This window comes from Triticum aestivum, chromosome 2A, assembly GCF_018294505.1.
Source record: "Triticum aestivum cultivar Chinese Spring chromosome 2A, IWGSC CS RefSeq v2.1, whole genome shotgun sequence".
NCBI lineage: Eukaryota > Viridiplantae > Streptophyta > Magnoliopsida > Poales > Poaceae > Triticum > Triticum aestivum.
In genome coordinates, this window is record NC_057797.1 from 755,249,888 (window position 1) to 755,265,181 (window position 15,294).

General features: G+C 54.6%; 1 protein-coding gene across 1 annotated transcript; it reads left to right on the plus strand.

Annotated features, from left to right (window-relative positions):
* Window positions 1-11,057: 11,057 nt before the first annotated feature.
* LOC123038202 (G-type lectin S-receptor-like serine/threonine-protein kinase B120) lies at window positions 11,058-14,443 on the plus strand (the record flags this gene model as incomplete). Its single annotated transcript, XM_044462096.1, has 7 exons — window positions 11,058-12,321; window positions 12,662-12,760; window positions 12,851-13,038; window positions 13,115-13,325; window positions 13,425-13,662; window positions 13,749-13,899; window positions 13,974-14,443. Coding segments are annotated over 7 exons (2,454 nt in total), but the record flags the coding sequence as incomplete, so codon positions are not given.
* Between the last annotated feature and the right edge of the window lie 851 nt (window positions 14,444-15,294).

Sequence of the window (15,294 nt, forward strand, 5' to 3'; positions counted from 1 at the left end):
GGCCCTCATACATCCGGGGTGGTGTGGTGGCATGTCCGAAGAGGCGGGACGCGTCTCCGGTGTGTGCCCCCCCTCACGGACGGCGATGACACGGTAGTAGACGTTCTGCGGTAACGATGCGGCGTCAATATTACTAAATACTCGGAGCGCGATAAAATCATGAGTTTTTTTGCACGACATGGGCACATGTGCTATAGGAACGATGGTATTTTTTCATAATTTTTGGTGATGGAGAAGTATCCGAAAAATTCCCTCTACGCGGATTGCCCTTCGCGCGTCTACGGCTGTGGCTGGCGGCCTCCGGGGGCTAGCATGCCGCCAAATCTTGCGTAGGCGGCCTCTCACAAGTCTGGAAGTGTTGTGGCGGTTGCAAACGCCCGGCACACGTGTCCGGGGTGTGCCCCCCCTCACGGACGACGCCACCGCCGGCACCTGGAGGGGGGAAACGGACGTGTGGGGTCTACACAGAGGGGATCTTGTTGTGGGTCTGGCCCGGATGTTGCTCCAAAGTGTTCCTATGGGATGACCTAACACAACCGGGTGGGGAGGTCCACTGGTCAAAGCCCGTCCGTGCAAAGTCAAAGGGCTAGATCCTGTGGTCAAACGCTACAGGGTTAGGCGGGACGGGGGCACTGGGGTAGCAATGCCACCGGAGCGTCACACCGGGCCCTCATACATGCGGGGTGGTGTGGTGGCATGTTTGAAGAGGCGGGACGCGTCTCCGGTGCGTGGCCCCCCCTCACGGACGGCGATGACACGGTAGTAGACGTTCTGCGGTAACGATGCGGCGTCAATATTACTAAATACTTGTAGCACGATAAAATCATGAATTTTTTTGCATGATGTGGGCACATGTGCTATAGGAACGATGGTATTTTTTCATAATTTTTGGTGATGAAGAAGTATCGGAAAAATTCCCTCTACGGAGATTTCCCGTCGCGCGTCTACGGCTGTGGCTGGCGGCCTCCGGGGGCTAGCATGCCGCCAAATCTTGCGTAGGCGGCCTCTCACAAGTCTGGAAGTGTTGTGGCGGTTGCAAACGCCAGGCACGCGTGTCCGGGGTGTGCCCCCCTCACAGACGGCGCCGCCGCCGGCACCTGAAGGGGGGAAACGGACGCGTGGGGTCTACACGGTGGGGATCTTGCTGTGGGTCTGGCCCGGATGTTGCTCCAAAGTGTTCCTATGGGCTGACCTAACACAACCGGGTGGGGAGGTCCACTAGTCAAAGCCCGTCCGTGCAAAGTCAAAGGGCTAGATCCCGTGGTCAAACGCTACAGGGTTAGGCGGGACGGGGGCACTTGGGGGTAGCAATGCCACCGGGGCGTCGCACCGGGCCCTCATACATGCGGGGTGGTGTGGTGGCATGTCCGAAGAGGCGGGACGCATCTCCAGTGCGTGCCCCCCCCCTCACGGACGGCGATGACACGGTAGTAGACGTTCTGCGGTAAGGATGCGGCGTCAATATTACTAAATACTCGGAGCGCGATAAAATCATGAGTTTTTTGCACGGCGAGGGCACATGTGCTATAGGAACGATGGTATTTTTTCATAATTTTTGGTGATGGAGAAGTATCCGAAAAATTCCCTCTACGCGGATTGCCCTTCGCGCGTCTACGGCTGTGGCCGGCGGCCTCCGGGGGCTAGCATGCCGCCAAATCTTGCGTAGGCGGCCTCTCACAAGTCTGGAAGTGTTGTGGCGGTTGCAAACGCAAGGCACGCGTGTCCGGGGTGTGCCCCCCCTCACGGACGGCGCCGCCGCCGGCACCTGGAGGGGGAAACGGACGCGTGGGGTCTACACGGAGGGGATCTTGCTGTGGGTCTGGCCCGGATGTTGCTCCAAAGTGTTCCTATGGGCTGACCTAACACAACCGGGTGGGGAGGTCCACTGGTCAAAGCCCGTCCGTGCAAAGTCAAAGGGCTAGATCCCGTGGTCAAACGCTACAGGGTTAGGCGGGACGGGGGCACTAGGGGTAGCAATGCCACCGGAGCGTCGCACCGGGCCCTCATACATGCGGGATGGTGTGGTGGCATGTCTGAAGAGGCGGGACGCATCTCCGGTGCGTGGCCCCCCCTCACGGACGGCGATGACACGGTAGTAGACGTTCTGCGGTAACGATGCGGCGTCAATATTACTAAATACTTGTAGCGCGATAAAATCATGAATTTTTTTGCACGACGTGGGCACATGTGCTATAGGAACGATGGTATTTTTTCATAATTTTTGGTGATGGAGAAGTATCCGAAAAATTCCCTTTACGGGGATTGCCCTTCGCGCGTCTACGGCTGTGGCCGGCGGCCTTCGGGGGCTAGCATGCCGCCAAATCGTGCGTAGGCAGCCTCTCACAAGTCTGGAAGTGTTGTAGCGGTTGCAAACGCCAAGCACGCGTGTCCGGGGTGTGCCCCCCTCACGGACGGCGCCGCCGCCGGCACCTGGAGGGGGGAAACGGACGCGTGGGATCTACACGGAGGGGATCTTGCTGTGGGTCTGGCCCGGATGTTGCTCCAAAGTGTTCCTATGGGCTGACCTAACACAACCGGGTAGGGAGGTCCACTGGTCAAAGCCTGTCCGTCCAAAGTCAAAGGGCTAGATCCCGTGGTCAAACGCTACAGGTTAGGCGGGACGGGGGCACTGGGGGTAGCAATGCCACCGGAGCATCGCACCAGGCCCTCATACATGCGGGGTGGTGTGGTGGCATGTCCGAAGAGGCGGGACGCGTCTCCGGTGCGTGGCCCCCCCTCACGGACGGTGATGACACGGTAGTAGACGTTCTGCGGTAACGATGCGGCGTCAATATTACTAAATACTCGGAGCACGATAAAATCATGAGTTTTTTTGCACGACGTGGGCACATGTGCTATAGGAACGATGGTATTTTTTCATAATTTTTGGTGATGGAGAAGTATCCGAAAAATTCCCTCTACGCGGATTGCCCTTCGCGCGTCTACGGCTGTGGCCGGCGGCCTCCGGGGGCTAGCATGCCGCCAAATCTTGCGTAGGCGGCCTCTCACAAGTCTGGAAGTGTTGTGACGGTTGCAAACGCCCGGCACACGTGTCCGGGGTGTGCCCCCCTCACGGATGGCGCCGCTGCCGGCACCTGGAGGGGGGAAACGGACGCGTGGGGTCTACACGGAGGGGATCTTGTTGTGGGTCTGGCCCGGATGTTGCTTCAAAGTGTTCCTATGGGCTGACCTAACACAACCGGGTGGGGAGGTCCACTGGTCAAAGCCCGTCCGTGCAAAGTCAAAGGGCTAGATCCCGTGGTCAAACGCTACAGGGTTAGGCGGGACGGGGGCATTGGGGTAGCAATGCCACCGGAGCGTCGCACCGGGCCCTCATACATGCGGGGTGGTGTGGTGGCATGTCTGAAGAGGCGGGACGCGTCTCCGGTGCGTGCCCCCCCCCCTCACGGACGGCGATGACACGGTAGTAGACGTTCTGCGGTAACGATGCGGCGTCAATATTACTAAATACTCGGAGCGCGATAAAATCATGAGTTTTTTTGCACGGCGTGGGCACATGTGCTATAGGAACGATGGTATTTTTTCATAATTTTTGGTGATGGAGAAGTATCCGAAAAATTCCCTCTACGCGGATTGCCCTTCGCGCGTCTACGGCTATGGCCGGCGGCCTCCGGGGGCTAGCATGCCGCCAAATCTTGCGTAGGCGGCCTCTCACAAGTCTGGAAGTGTTGTGGCGGTTGCAAACGCAAGGCACGCGTGTCCGGGGTGTGCCCCCCCTCACGGACGGCGCCGCCGCCGGCACCTGGAGGGGGAAACGGACGCGTGGGGTCTACACGGAGGGGATCTTGCTGTGGGTCTGGCCCGGATGTTGCTCCAAAGTGTTCCTATGGGCTGACCTAACACAACCGGGTGGGGAGGTCCACTGGTCAAAGCCCGTCCGTGCAAAGTCAAAGGGCTAGATCCCGTGGTCAAACGCTACAGGGTTTGGCGGGACGGGGGCACTAGGGGTAGCAATGCCACCGGAGCGTCGCACCGGGCCCTCATACATGCGGGGTGGTGTGGTGGCATGTCTGAAGAGGCGGGACGCATCTCCGGTGCGTGGCCCCCCCTCACGGACGGCAATGACACAGTAGTAGACGTTCTGCGGTAACGATGCGGCGTCAATATTACTAAATACTTGTAGCGCGATAAAATCATGAATTTTTTTGCACGACGTGGGCACATGTGCTATAGGAACGATGGTATTTTTTCATAATTTTTGGTGATGGAGAAGTATCCGAAAAATTCCCTTTACGGGGATTGCCCTTCGCACGTCTACGGCTGTGGCCGGCGGCCTTCGGGGGCTAGCATGCCGCCAAATCGTGCGTAGGCGGCCTCTCACAAGTCTGGAAGTGTTGTAGCGGTTGCAAACGCCAAGCACGCGTGTCCGGGGTGTGCCCCCCTCACGGACGGCGCCGCCGCCGGCACCTGGAGGGGGGAAACGGACGCGTGGGATCTACACGGAGGGGATCTTGCTGTGGGTCTGGCCCGGATGTTGATCCAAAGTGTTCCTATGGGCTGACCTAACACAACCGGGTAGGGAGGTCCACTGGTCAAAGCCTGTCCGTCCAAAGTCAAAGGACTAGATCCCGTGGTCAAACGCTACAGGTTAGGCGGGACGGGGGCACTGGGGGTAGCAATGCCACCGGAGCATCGCACCAGGCCCTCATACATGCGGGGTGGTGTGGTGGCAAGTCCGAAGAGGCGGGACGCGTCTCCGGTGCGTGGCCCCCCCTCACGGACGGCGATGACACGGTAGTAGACGTTCTGCGGTAACGATGCGGCGTCAATATTACTAAATACTCGGAGCACGATAAAATCATGAGTTTTTTTGCACGACGTGGGCACATGTGCTATAGGAACGATGGTATTTTTTCATAATTTTTGGTGATGGAGAAGTATCCGAAAAATTCCCTCTACGCGGATTGCCCTTCGCACGTCTACGGCTGTGGCCGGCGGCCTCCGGGGGCTAGCATGCCGCCAAATCTTGCGTAGGCGGCCTCTCACAAGTCTGGAAGTGTTGTGACGGTTGCAAACGCCCGGCACACGTGTCCGGGGTGTGCCCCCCTCACGGACGGCGCCGCTGCCGGCACCTGGAGGGGGGAAACGGACGCGTGGGGTCTACACGGAGGGGATCTTGTTGTGGGTCTGGCCCGGATGTTGCTTCAAAGTGTTCCTATGGGCTGACCTAACACAACCGGGTGGGGAGGTCCACTGGTCAAAGCCCGTCCGTGCAAAGTCAAAGGGCTAGATCCCGTGGTCAAACGCTACAGGGTTAGGCGGGACGGGGGCACTGGGGTAGCAATGCCACCGGAGCGTCGCACCGGGCCCTCATACATGCGGGGTGGTGTGGTGGCATGTCTGAAGAGGCGGGACGCGTCTCCGGTGCGTGGCCCCCCCTTACGGACGGCGATGACACGGTAGTAGACGTTCTGCGGTAACGATGCGGCGTCAATATTACTAAATACTTGTAGCGCGATAAAATCATGAATTTTTTTGCACGACGTGGGCACATGTGCTATAGGAACGATGGTATTTTTTCATAATTTTTGGTGATGAAGAAGTATCCGAAAAATTCCCTCTACGGGGATTTCTCGTCGCGCGTCTACGGCTGTGGCTGGCGGCCTCCGGGGGCTAGCATGCCGCCAAATCTTGCGTAGGCGGCCTCTCACAAGTCTGGAAGTGTTGTGGCGGTTGCAAACGCAAGGCACGCGTGTCCGGGGTGTGCCCCCCCTCACGGACGGCGCCGCCGCCGGCACCTGGAGGGGGAAACGGACGCGTGGGGTCTACACGGAGGGGATCTTGCTGTGGGTCTGGCCCGGATGTTGCTCCAAAGTGTTCCTATGGGCTGACCTAACACAACCGGGTGGGGAGGTCCACTGGTCAAAGCCCGTCCGTGCAAAGTCAAAGGGCTAGATCCCGTGGTCAAACGCTACAGGGTTTGGCGGGACGGGGGCACTAGGGGTAGCAATGCCACCGGAGCGTCGCACCGGGCCCTCATACATGCGGGGTGGTGTGGTGGCATGTCTGAAGAGGCGGGACGCATCTCCGGTGCGTGGCCCCCCCTCACGGACGGCAATGACACAGTAGTAGACGTTCTGCGGTAACGATGCGGCGTCAATATTACTAAATACTTGTAGCGCGATAAAATCATGAATTTTTTTGCACGACGTGGGCACATGTGCTATAGGAACGATGGTATTTTTTCATAATTTTTGGTGATGGAGAAGTATCCGAAAAATTCCCTTTACGGGGATTGCCCTTCGCACGTCTACGGCTGTGGCCGGCGGCCTTCGGGGGCTAGCATGCCGCCAAATCGTGCGTAGGCGGCCTCTCACAAGTCTGGAAGTGTTGTAGCGGTTGCAAACGCCAAGCACGCGTGTCCGGGGTGTGCCCCCCTCACGGACGGCGCCGCCGCCGGCACCTGGAGGGGGGAAACGGACGCGTGGGATCTACACGGAGGGGATCTTGCTGTGGGTCTGGCCCGGATGTTGATCCAAAGTGTTCCTATGGGCTGACCTAACACAACCGGGTAGGGAGGTCCACTGGTCAAAGCCTGTCCGTCCAAAGTCAAAGGACTAGATCCCGTGGTCAAACGCTACAGGTTAGGCGGGACGGGGGCACTGGGGGTAGCAATGCCACCGGAGCATCGCACCAGGCCCTCATACATGCGGGGTGGTGTGGTGGCAAGTCCGAAGAGGCGGGACGCGTCTCCGGTGCGTGGCCCCCCCTCACGGACGGCGATGACACGGTAGTAGACGTTCTGCGGTAACGATGCGGCGTCAATATTACTAAATACTCGGAGCATGATAAAATCATGAGTTTTTTTGCACGACGTGGGCACATGTGCTATAGGAACGATGGTATTTTTTCATAATTTTTGGTGATGGAGAAGTATCCGAAAAATTCCCTCTACGCGGATTGCCCTTCGCACGTCTACGGCTGTGGCCGGCGGCCTCCGGGGGCTAGCATGCCGCCAAATCTTGCGTAGGCGGCCTCTCACAAGTCTGGAAGTGTTGTGACGGTTGCAAACGCCCGGCACACGTGTCCGGGGTGTGCCCCCCCTCACGGACGGCGCCGCTGCCGGCACCTGGAGGGGGGAAACGGACGCGTGGGGTCTACACGGAGGGGATCTTGTTGTGGGTCTGGCCCGGATGTTGCTTCAAAGTGTTCCTATGGGCTGACCTAACACAACCGGGTGGGGAGGTCCACTGGTCAAAGCCCGTCCGTGCAAAGTCAAAGGGCTAGATCCCGTGGTCAAACGCTACAGGGTTAGGCGGGACGGGGGCACTGGGGTAGCAATGCCACCGGAGCGTCGCACCGGGCCCTCATACATGCGGGGTGGTGTGGTGGCATGTCTGAAGAGGCGGGACGCGTCTCCGGTGCGTGGCCCCCCCTTACGGACGGCGATGACACGGTAGTAGACGTTCTGCGGTAACGATGCAGCGTCAATATTACTAAATACTTGTAGCGCGATAAAATCATGAATTTTTTTGCACGACGTGGGCACATGTGCTATAGGAACGATGGTATTTTTTCATAATTTTTGGTGATGAAGAAGTATCCGAAAAATTCCCTCTACGGGGATTTCTCGTCGCGCGTCTACGGCTGTGGCTGGCGGCCTCCGGGGGCTAGCATGCCGCCAAATCTTGCGTAGGCGGCCTCTCACAAGTCTGGAAGTGTTGTGGCGGTTGCAAACGCCAGGCACGCGTGTCCGGGGTGTGCCCCCCTCACGGACGGCGCCGCCGCCGGCACCTGAAGGGGGGAAACGGACGCGTGGGGTCTACACGGTGGGGATCTTGCTGTGGGTCTGGCCCGGATGTTGCTCCAAAGTGTTCCTATGGGCTGACCTAACACAACCGGGTGGGGAGGTCCTAGTCAAAGCCCGTCCGTGCAAAGTCAAAGGGCTAGATCCCGTGGTCAAACGCTACAGGGTTAGGTGGGACGGGGGCACTTGGGGGTAGCAATGCCACCGGGGCGTCGCACCGGGCCCTCATACATGCGGGGTGGTGTGGTGGCATGTCCGAAGAGGCGGGACGCGTCTCCGGTGCGTGCCCCCCCCCTCACGGACGGCGATGACACGGTAGTAGACGTTCTGTGGTAACGATGCGGCGTCAATATTACTAAATACTCGGAGCGCGATAAAATCATGAGTTTTTTTGCACGGCGTGGGCACATGTGCTATAGGAACGATGGTATTTTTTCATAATTTTTGGTGATGGAGAAGTATCCGAAAAATTCCCTCTACGCGGATTGCCCTTCGCGCGTCTACGGCTGTGGCCGGCGGCCTCCGGGGGCTAGCATGCCGCCAAATCTTGCGTAGGCGGCCTCTCACAAGTCTGGAAGTGTTGTGGCGGTTGCAAACGCCCGGCACGCGTGTCCGGGGTGTGCCCCCCCTCACGGACGGCGCCGCCGCCAGCACCTGGAGGGGGAAACGGACGCGTGGGGTCTACACGGAGGGGATCTTGCTGTGGGTCTGGCCCGGATGTTGCTCCAAAGTGTTCCTATGGGCTGACCTAACACAACCGGGTGGGGAGGTCCACTGGTCAAAGTCCGTCCGTGCAAAGTCAAAGGGCTAGATCCCGTGGTCAAACGCTACAGGGTTAGGCGGGACGGGGGCACTGGGGGTAGCAATGCCACCGGAGCGTCGCACCGGGCCCTCATACATGCAGGGTGGTGTGGTGGCATGTCTGAAGAGGCGGGACGCGTCTCCGGTGCGTGGCCCCCCCTCACGGACGGCGATGACACGGTAGTAGACGTTCTGCGGTAACGATGCGGCGTCAATATTACTAAATACTTGTAGCGCGATAAAATCATGATTTTTTTTGCACGACGTGGGCACATGTGCAATAGGAACGATGGTATTTTTTCATAATTTTTGGTGATGGAGAAGTATCCGAAAAATTCCCTCTACGGGGATTGCCCTTCGCGCGTCTACGACTGTGGCCGGCGGCCTTCGGGGGCTAGCATGCCGCCAAATCTTGCGTAGGCGGCCTCTCACAAGTCTGGAAGTGTTGTAGCGGTTGCAAACGCCAAGCACGCGTGTCCGGGGTGTGCCCCCCTCACGGACGGCGCCGCCGCCGGCACCTGAAGGGGGGAAACGGACGCGTGGGATCTACACGGAGGGGATCTTGCTGCGGGTCTAGCCCGGATGTTGCTCCAAAGTGTTCCTATGGGCTGACCTAACACAACCGGGTAGGGAGGTCCACTGGTCAAAGCCTGTCCGTCCAAAGTCAAAGGGCTAGCTCCCGTGGTCAAACGCTACAGGTTAGGCGGGACGGGGGCACTGGGGGGTAGCAATGCCACCGGAGCATCGCACCAGGCCCTCATACATGCGGGGTGGTGTGGTGGCATGTCCGAAGAGGCGGGACGCGTCTCCGGTGCGTGGCCCCCCCTCACGGACGGCGATGACACGGTAGTAGACGTTCTGCGGTAACGATGCGGCGTCAATATTACTAAATACTCGGAGCGCGATAAAATCATGAGTTTTTTTGCACGACGTGGGCACATGTGCTATAGGAACGATGGTATTTTTTCATAATTTTTGGTGATGGAGAAGTATCCGAGAAATTCCCTCTACGCGGATTGCCCTTCGCGCGTCTACGGTTGTGGCCGGCGGCCTCCGGGGGCTAGCATGCCGCCAAATCTTGCGTAGGCGGCCTCTCACAAGTCTGGAAGTGTTGTGGCGGTTGCAAACGCCCGGCACGCGTGTCTGGGGTGTGCCCCCCTCACGAACGGCGCCGCCGCCGGCACCTGGAGGTGGGAAACGGACGCGTGGGGTCTACACGGAGGGGATCTTGTTGTGGGTCTGGCCCGGATATTGGTCCAAAGTGTTCCTATGGGATGACCTAACACAACCGGGTGGGGAGGTCCACTGGTCAAAGCCCGTCCGTGCAAAGTCAAAGGGCTAGATCCCGTGGTCAAACGCTATAGGGTTAGGCGGGACGGGGGCACTGGGGGTAGCAATGCCACCAGAGCGTCGCACCGGGCCCTCATACATGCGGGATGGTGTGGTGACATGTCCAAAGAGGCGGGACGCGTCTCCGGTGCGTGGCCCCCCCTCACGGACGGCGATGACACGGTAGTAGACGTTCTGCGGTAACGATGCGGCGTCAATATTACTAAATACTCGGAGCGTGATAAAATCATGAGTTTTTTTGCACGACGTGGGCACATGTGCTATAGGAACGATGGTATTTTTCATAATTTTTGGTGATGGAGAAGTATCCGAAAAATTCCCTCTACGCGGATTGCCCTTCGCGCTTCTACGGCTGTGGCCGGCGGCCTCCGGGGGCTAGCATGCCGCCAAATCTTGCGTAGGCGGCCTCTCACAAGTCTGGAAATGTTGTGGCGGTTGCAAACGCCCGGCACGCGTGTCCGGGGTGTACCCCCCATCACGGACGGCGCCGCCACCGGCACCTGGAGGGGGGAAACGGACGCGTGGGGTCTACACGAAGGGGATCTTGCTGTGGGTCTGGCCCGGATGTTGCTCCAAAGTGTTCCTATGGGCTGACGTAACACAACCGGATGGGGAGGTCCACTGGTCAAAGCCCGTTCGTGCAAAGTCAAAGGGCTAGATCCCGTGGTCAAACGCTACAGGCTTAGGCGGGACGGGGGCACTGGGGGTAGCAATGCCATCGGAGCGTCGCACCGGGCCCTCATACATGCGGGGTGGTGTGGTGGCATGTCCGAAGAGACGGGCCGCGTCTCCGGTGCGTTGCCCCCCCTCACGGACGGCGGTGCCACGGTAGTAGACATTCTTCGGTAACGATGCGGCGTCAATATTACTAAATACTCGGAGCGCGATAAAATCATGAGTTTTTTTGCACGACGTGGGCACATGTGCCATAGGAACGATGGTATTTTTTCATAATTTTTGGTGATGGAGAAGTATCCGAAAAATTCCCTCTACACGGATTGCCCTTCGCGCATCTACGGCTGTGGCCGGCGGCCTCCGGGGGCTAGCCTGCCGCCAAATCTTGCATAGGCGGCCTCTGACAAGTCTGGAAGTGTTGTGGCGGTTGCAAACGCCCGGCACGCGTGTCCGGGGTGTGCCCCCCATCACGGACGGTGCCGCCCTCCATGTTGTCATCCTCCTGTCATTGATTTGTATCTGCAGATCTGATGACCGCCTGACTCCTGCAAAGCCGCTCTCCGCCGGCGACAAGCTCGTCTCGAGCAACGGTGTCTTTGCTCTTGGCTTCTTCTCCCCCACAAACTCGACTGTGGGCTCATACGTCGGCATATGGTACAACAACATCCCCAAGCGTACTTATGTGTGGGTTGCTAACCGCGACAAGCCGATCACCAACGCTTCTTCCGGGAAGCTGGTTGTGACCAACAACTCTGATCTTGTGTTGTCTGACTCCCAAGACCGCACTCTTTGGACAACCATGAACAACTTCACAACCGGAGCCACGGGAACTTCTGCTGTACTTCTCGACTCCGGAAACTTTGTCATCCGGTTGCCCAACAACACAGACATATGGCAAAGCTTCCATTACCCAACCGACACCATCCTCCCCGGCATGCAATTACCACTGAGCACAGATGATGATCTCTACACTCGCCTCGTGGCTTGGAGGGGCCCTGATGACCCAGCCACCAGCGACTACTCCATGGGCGGTGACTCTAGTTCAGACCTCCAGGTTGTCATCTGGAATGGGACGAGGCCGTATTGGCGCAGAGCTGCATGGGATGGTGCGTTGGTCACTGCCCTGTATCAAAGCAGCACTGGCTTCATCATGACCCAAACAACTGTCGACATAGGGGGTAAGTTCTACTTGACATTCACCGTCTCCGACGGCTCGCCAAGCACGCGCCTGATTCTGCACTACACGGGCATGTTTCAGTTTTTAGCGTGGAACAGCACCTCATCGTCATGGAATGTTTTCATAGAGCGGCCTAATCCTAGTTGTGACCGCTACGCCTATTGTGGACCATTTGGTTACTGTGATGCCACTGAAACAGTTCCGAAATGCAACTGCCTCAGTGGGTTTGAGCCTGATGGTGTAAACTTCTCCCAAGGGTGTCGGAGAAAGGAGGAGCTGACATGTGGTGGTGGAGATAGTTTCTCAACCTTGAGTGGCATGAAGACACCCGATAAGTTTGTGCATGTCAGGAACAGAAGCTTTGACCAATGCGAAGCAGAGTGCAGAAACAACTGCGCTTGCACCGCATATGCTTTTTCTAACATGAAAAATGGCAGCACGTCTAGTGACCAGGCAAGGTGCTTGATTTGGTTGGGGGAGCTTGTCGACACAGGAAAGTTTCGTGATGGAAGTGGCGAGAACCTGTACCTTCGTCTAGCCAGTTCAACAGGTATACATCTTTCCTTATGCGCTTATGGATTGTACGGTGTGATCTATTCCTTTTATGTCGAATGGTAGATGTGGTTTAGGATGACATACTAATCACGAAAAACACAACACTCGCAAGAAATGCATGTAAATTTTGAAAGCATCATTCTCTTGCTGGACTATATTTCTGCCTTTCTGCAGTTGAGAAACAGAGTAATGTATTGAAGATTGTACTCCCAGAAATGGCTTAGATACGGTTAGGATGACATACTAATCACGACAAACATAAAACATGCCAAAAATGCTTGTTAAATTTTGAACCCATGATTCTCTTCCTGGATTATATTTCTGGCTTTATGCAGTTGACAGAGAGAGTAATGTGTTGAAGATTGCACTCCCAGTAATTGCTAGTATTCTGATACTCGCATGCATCAGCCTTGCGTGGATATGCAAGTCAAGAGGTAAAAACAATATTTGCTTTACTTTCTCGGGGTGCAATTTTCATGAGTTATTCGTAAGAAATAATATTGGCCTGAATCTATTTTTGGCAGGAAAACTTCGAATCAAGGAAACTAAGAACAAATACACAGGACAACTGTCAAAAAATTCCAAATCTAATGAACTTGAGAATGAAACTATAGAACTTCCATATATTTGTTTTGAAGATGTTGTTACTGCAACAGACAATTTCTCAGACTACAACATGCTCGGGAAAGGTGGCTTTGGAAAAGTTGACAAGGTAATAATTTTTAGGCTGATCATCGGGAAAAAGTTCGCCATCTGTTGTTCAATTGAAAAATGATGTCTTTATGTAGGGCCGGTTAGAAGGTGGCAATGAAGTTGCTGTCAAAAGGCTTAGTAAGAGTTCTGGGCAAGGGGCCGACGAGTTCAGAAATGAAGTGGTTCTGATTGCCAAATTGCAGCATAGAAATTTAGTTAGGCTTCTTGGTTACTGCACTCATGAAGATGAGAAGTTATTGCTATATGAATACTTACCTAACAAAAGCTTAGACACCTTCCTTTTTGGTATGTTCTGCTCTTATGGTCATGTCTCGCAAAAATATTCTTAGAATAACTGAAGTTGTGATGGTTGTTAATGATTTTAATTTTGCACTTTCTTGCAAGATGCCACAAGAGATAGTGTGCTTGATTGGCCGACCAGGTTCAAGGTAATTAAAGGAATAGCAAGAGGGCTTCTTTATCTCCACCAAGATTCAAGGTTAACAATAATCCATAGAGATCTCAAAGCAAGCAATGTCTTGTTAGATGCGGAAATGAACCCTAAAATATCGGATTTTGGTATGGCAAGGATCTTTGGTGGAAATGAACAACAAGCGAACACTATCTGTGTTGTTGGGACATAGTAAGTAATATATGCACTAGGTAAGGCTTAACATTGTAATTTTACTCAACTTAACTAATTCATTTTTCTTGGAATGATTCAAACAGCGGTTACATGTCACCTGAATATGCAATGGAAGGTTCCTTTTCAGTCAAGTCTCACACGTACAGCTTTGGTGTTCTACTGTTGGAGATTGTAAGCGGGTTAAAGATCAGTTCATCCAATCTCATAATGGATTTTCCAAGCCTTATAGCTTATGTAAGTTCACTACTATGCTCTAAACTTTTTTAACTCCAAAAACTCATAATAAATTGAGGATTTCATTGGTTTAGGCATGGAGCTTATGGAAAGATGGAAATGCAAGAAAATTGGTGGACTCGTCCATTGTGGAGAACTGTCCACTTCATGGAGTTCTGCGGTGTATTCAGTTAGGTCTGTTGTGTGTTCAAGATGATCCAGATGCTCGTCCACTCATGTCATCCACTGTGTTCATGTTAGAAAATGAAACAGCCCCACTTCCTACTCCGAAGGAGCCTGTATATTTTAGGAAACGGAAGTATGAAATTGAAGACCAAAGAGATAACGTGGAAATATCTCTGAATGGCATGACTATGACAATGCAAGAGGGGCGTTAAATGTTTAGTTCCATTTTGTCCTTTTTTGTAAAATTCTCTCATTTGTACAGTTGAGAAATTCTGTGATTCATGTTCTTTCGGACAAACACATAGTGTATTGACATGTAATCCTCTTTGTGTGCTATTTTCATAGATGGTTTCCATATTTTGTGAACTTCACTGGTTTATCATTTGTTTTCACCTTGTCAAGTGGAAGAGGCTACCAGATTACCCAATTGTTTCGTGCTGATGAATTTCTTCACCCCAGCTTCCTCGGTTAGTCAATGGGTCTGAAACTCTGAATTGCTACTTGTTTTCACTAGTTTGTGCATTTATTTTTACTTTGTCAAGTGGAAGACTACCTGATCATGTGTGGATCAGTAACACAGTTCTTCTCTCTTGAAGAATTTTCTGCATCCCAGCTTTCTTGGTTGGTCAATGGGTCTGGAACTCTGAATTGCTATGTTGGTAACAAGGCTGATATAAATCCATGTTTTCTCTGAGCTAGCATGCAGTGCATCTTGCTATGTAGTCCACTTTTTATCTTCTGTTGCAAGTGGCAAGTAAACTAGGATTACACGGCCAATGTCTGACAGTGATCTGTTGTTTATTCAGATGGAGTGGCTGAAACTTCAGGTATGGAAAACTGTTGGAAGTTCAGGTCCAGCCTCGACGGAAAAGTCAGAAAAGTGGGGCTTCTTTGGATCTATCAGTATCTATCAGAAAGTTAGAAAGGTATTTTCAAGTGATCTTGCGCCTGTAAGGGCAGCCCGGTGCATGTAGCTCCCGCTTGCGCAGGGTCCAGGGAAGGGTCCGACCACTTTGGGTCTATAGTACGCAGCCTTTCCCTACATTTCTGTAAGAGACTGTTTCCAGGACTTGAACCCGTGACCTCATGGTCACAAGGCAGCAGCTTTACCACTGCGCCAAGGCTCCCCTTCATCTTGCGCCTGTAAGACCAGATTAAATCTTGCCAAGCCAGCTCACCCAGAATGCGGTTTGGGATACTCAGCTAATATCTTCATAAATTAATTTCGAC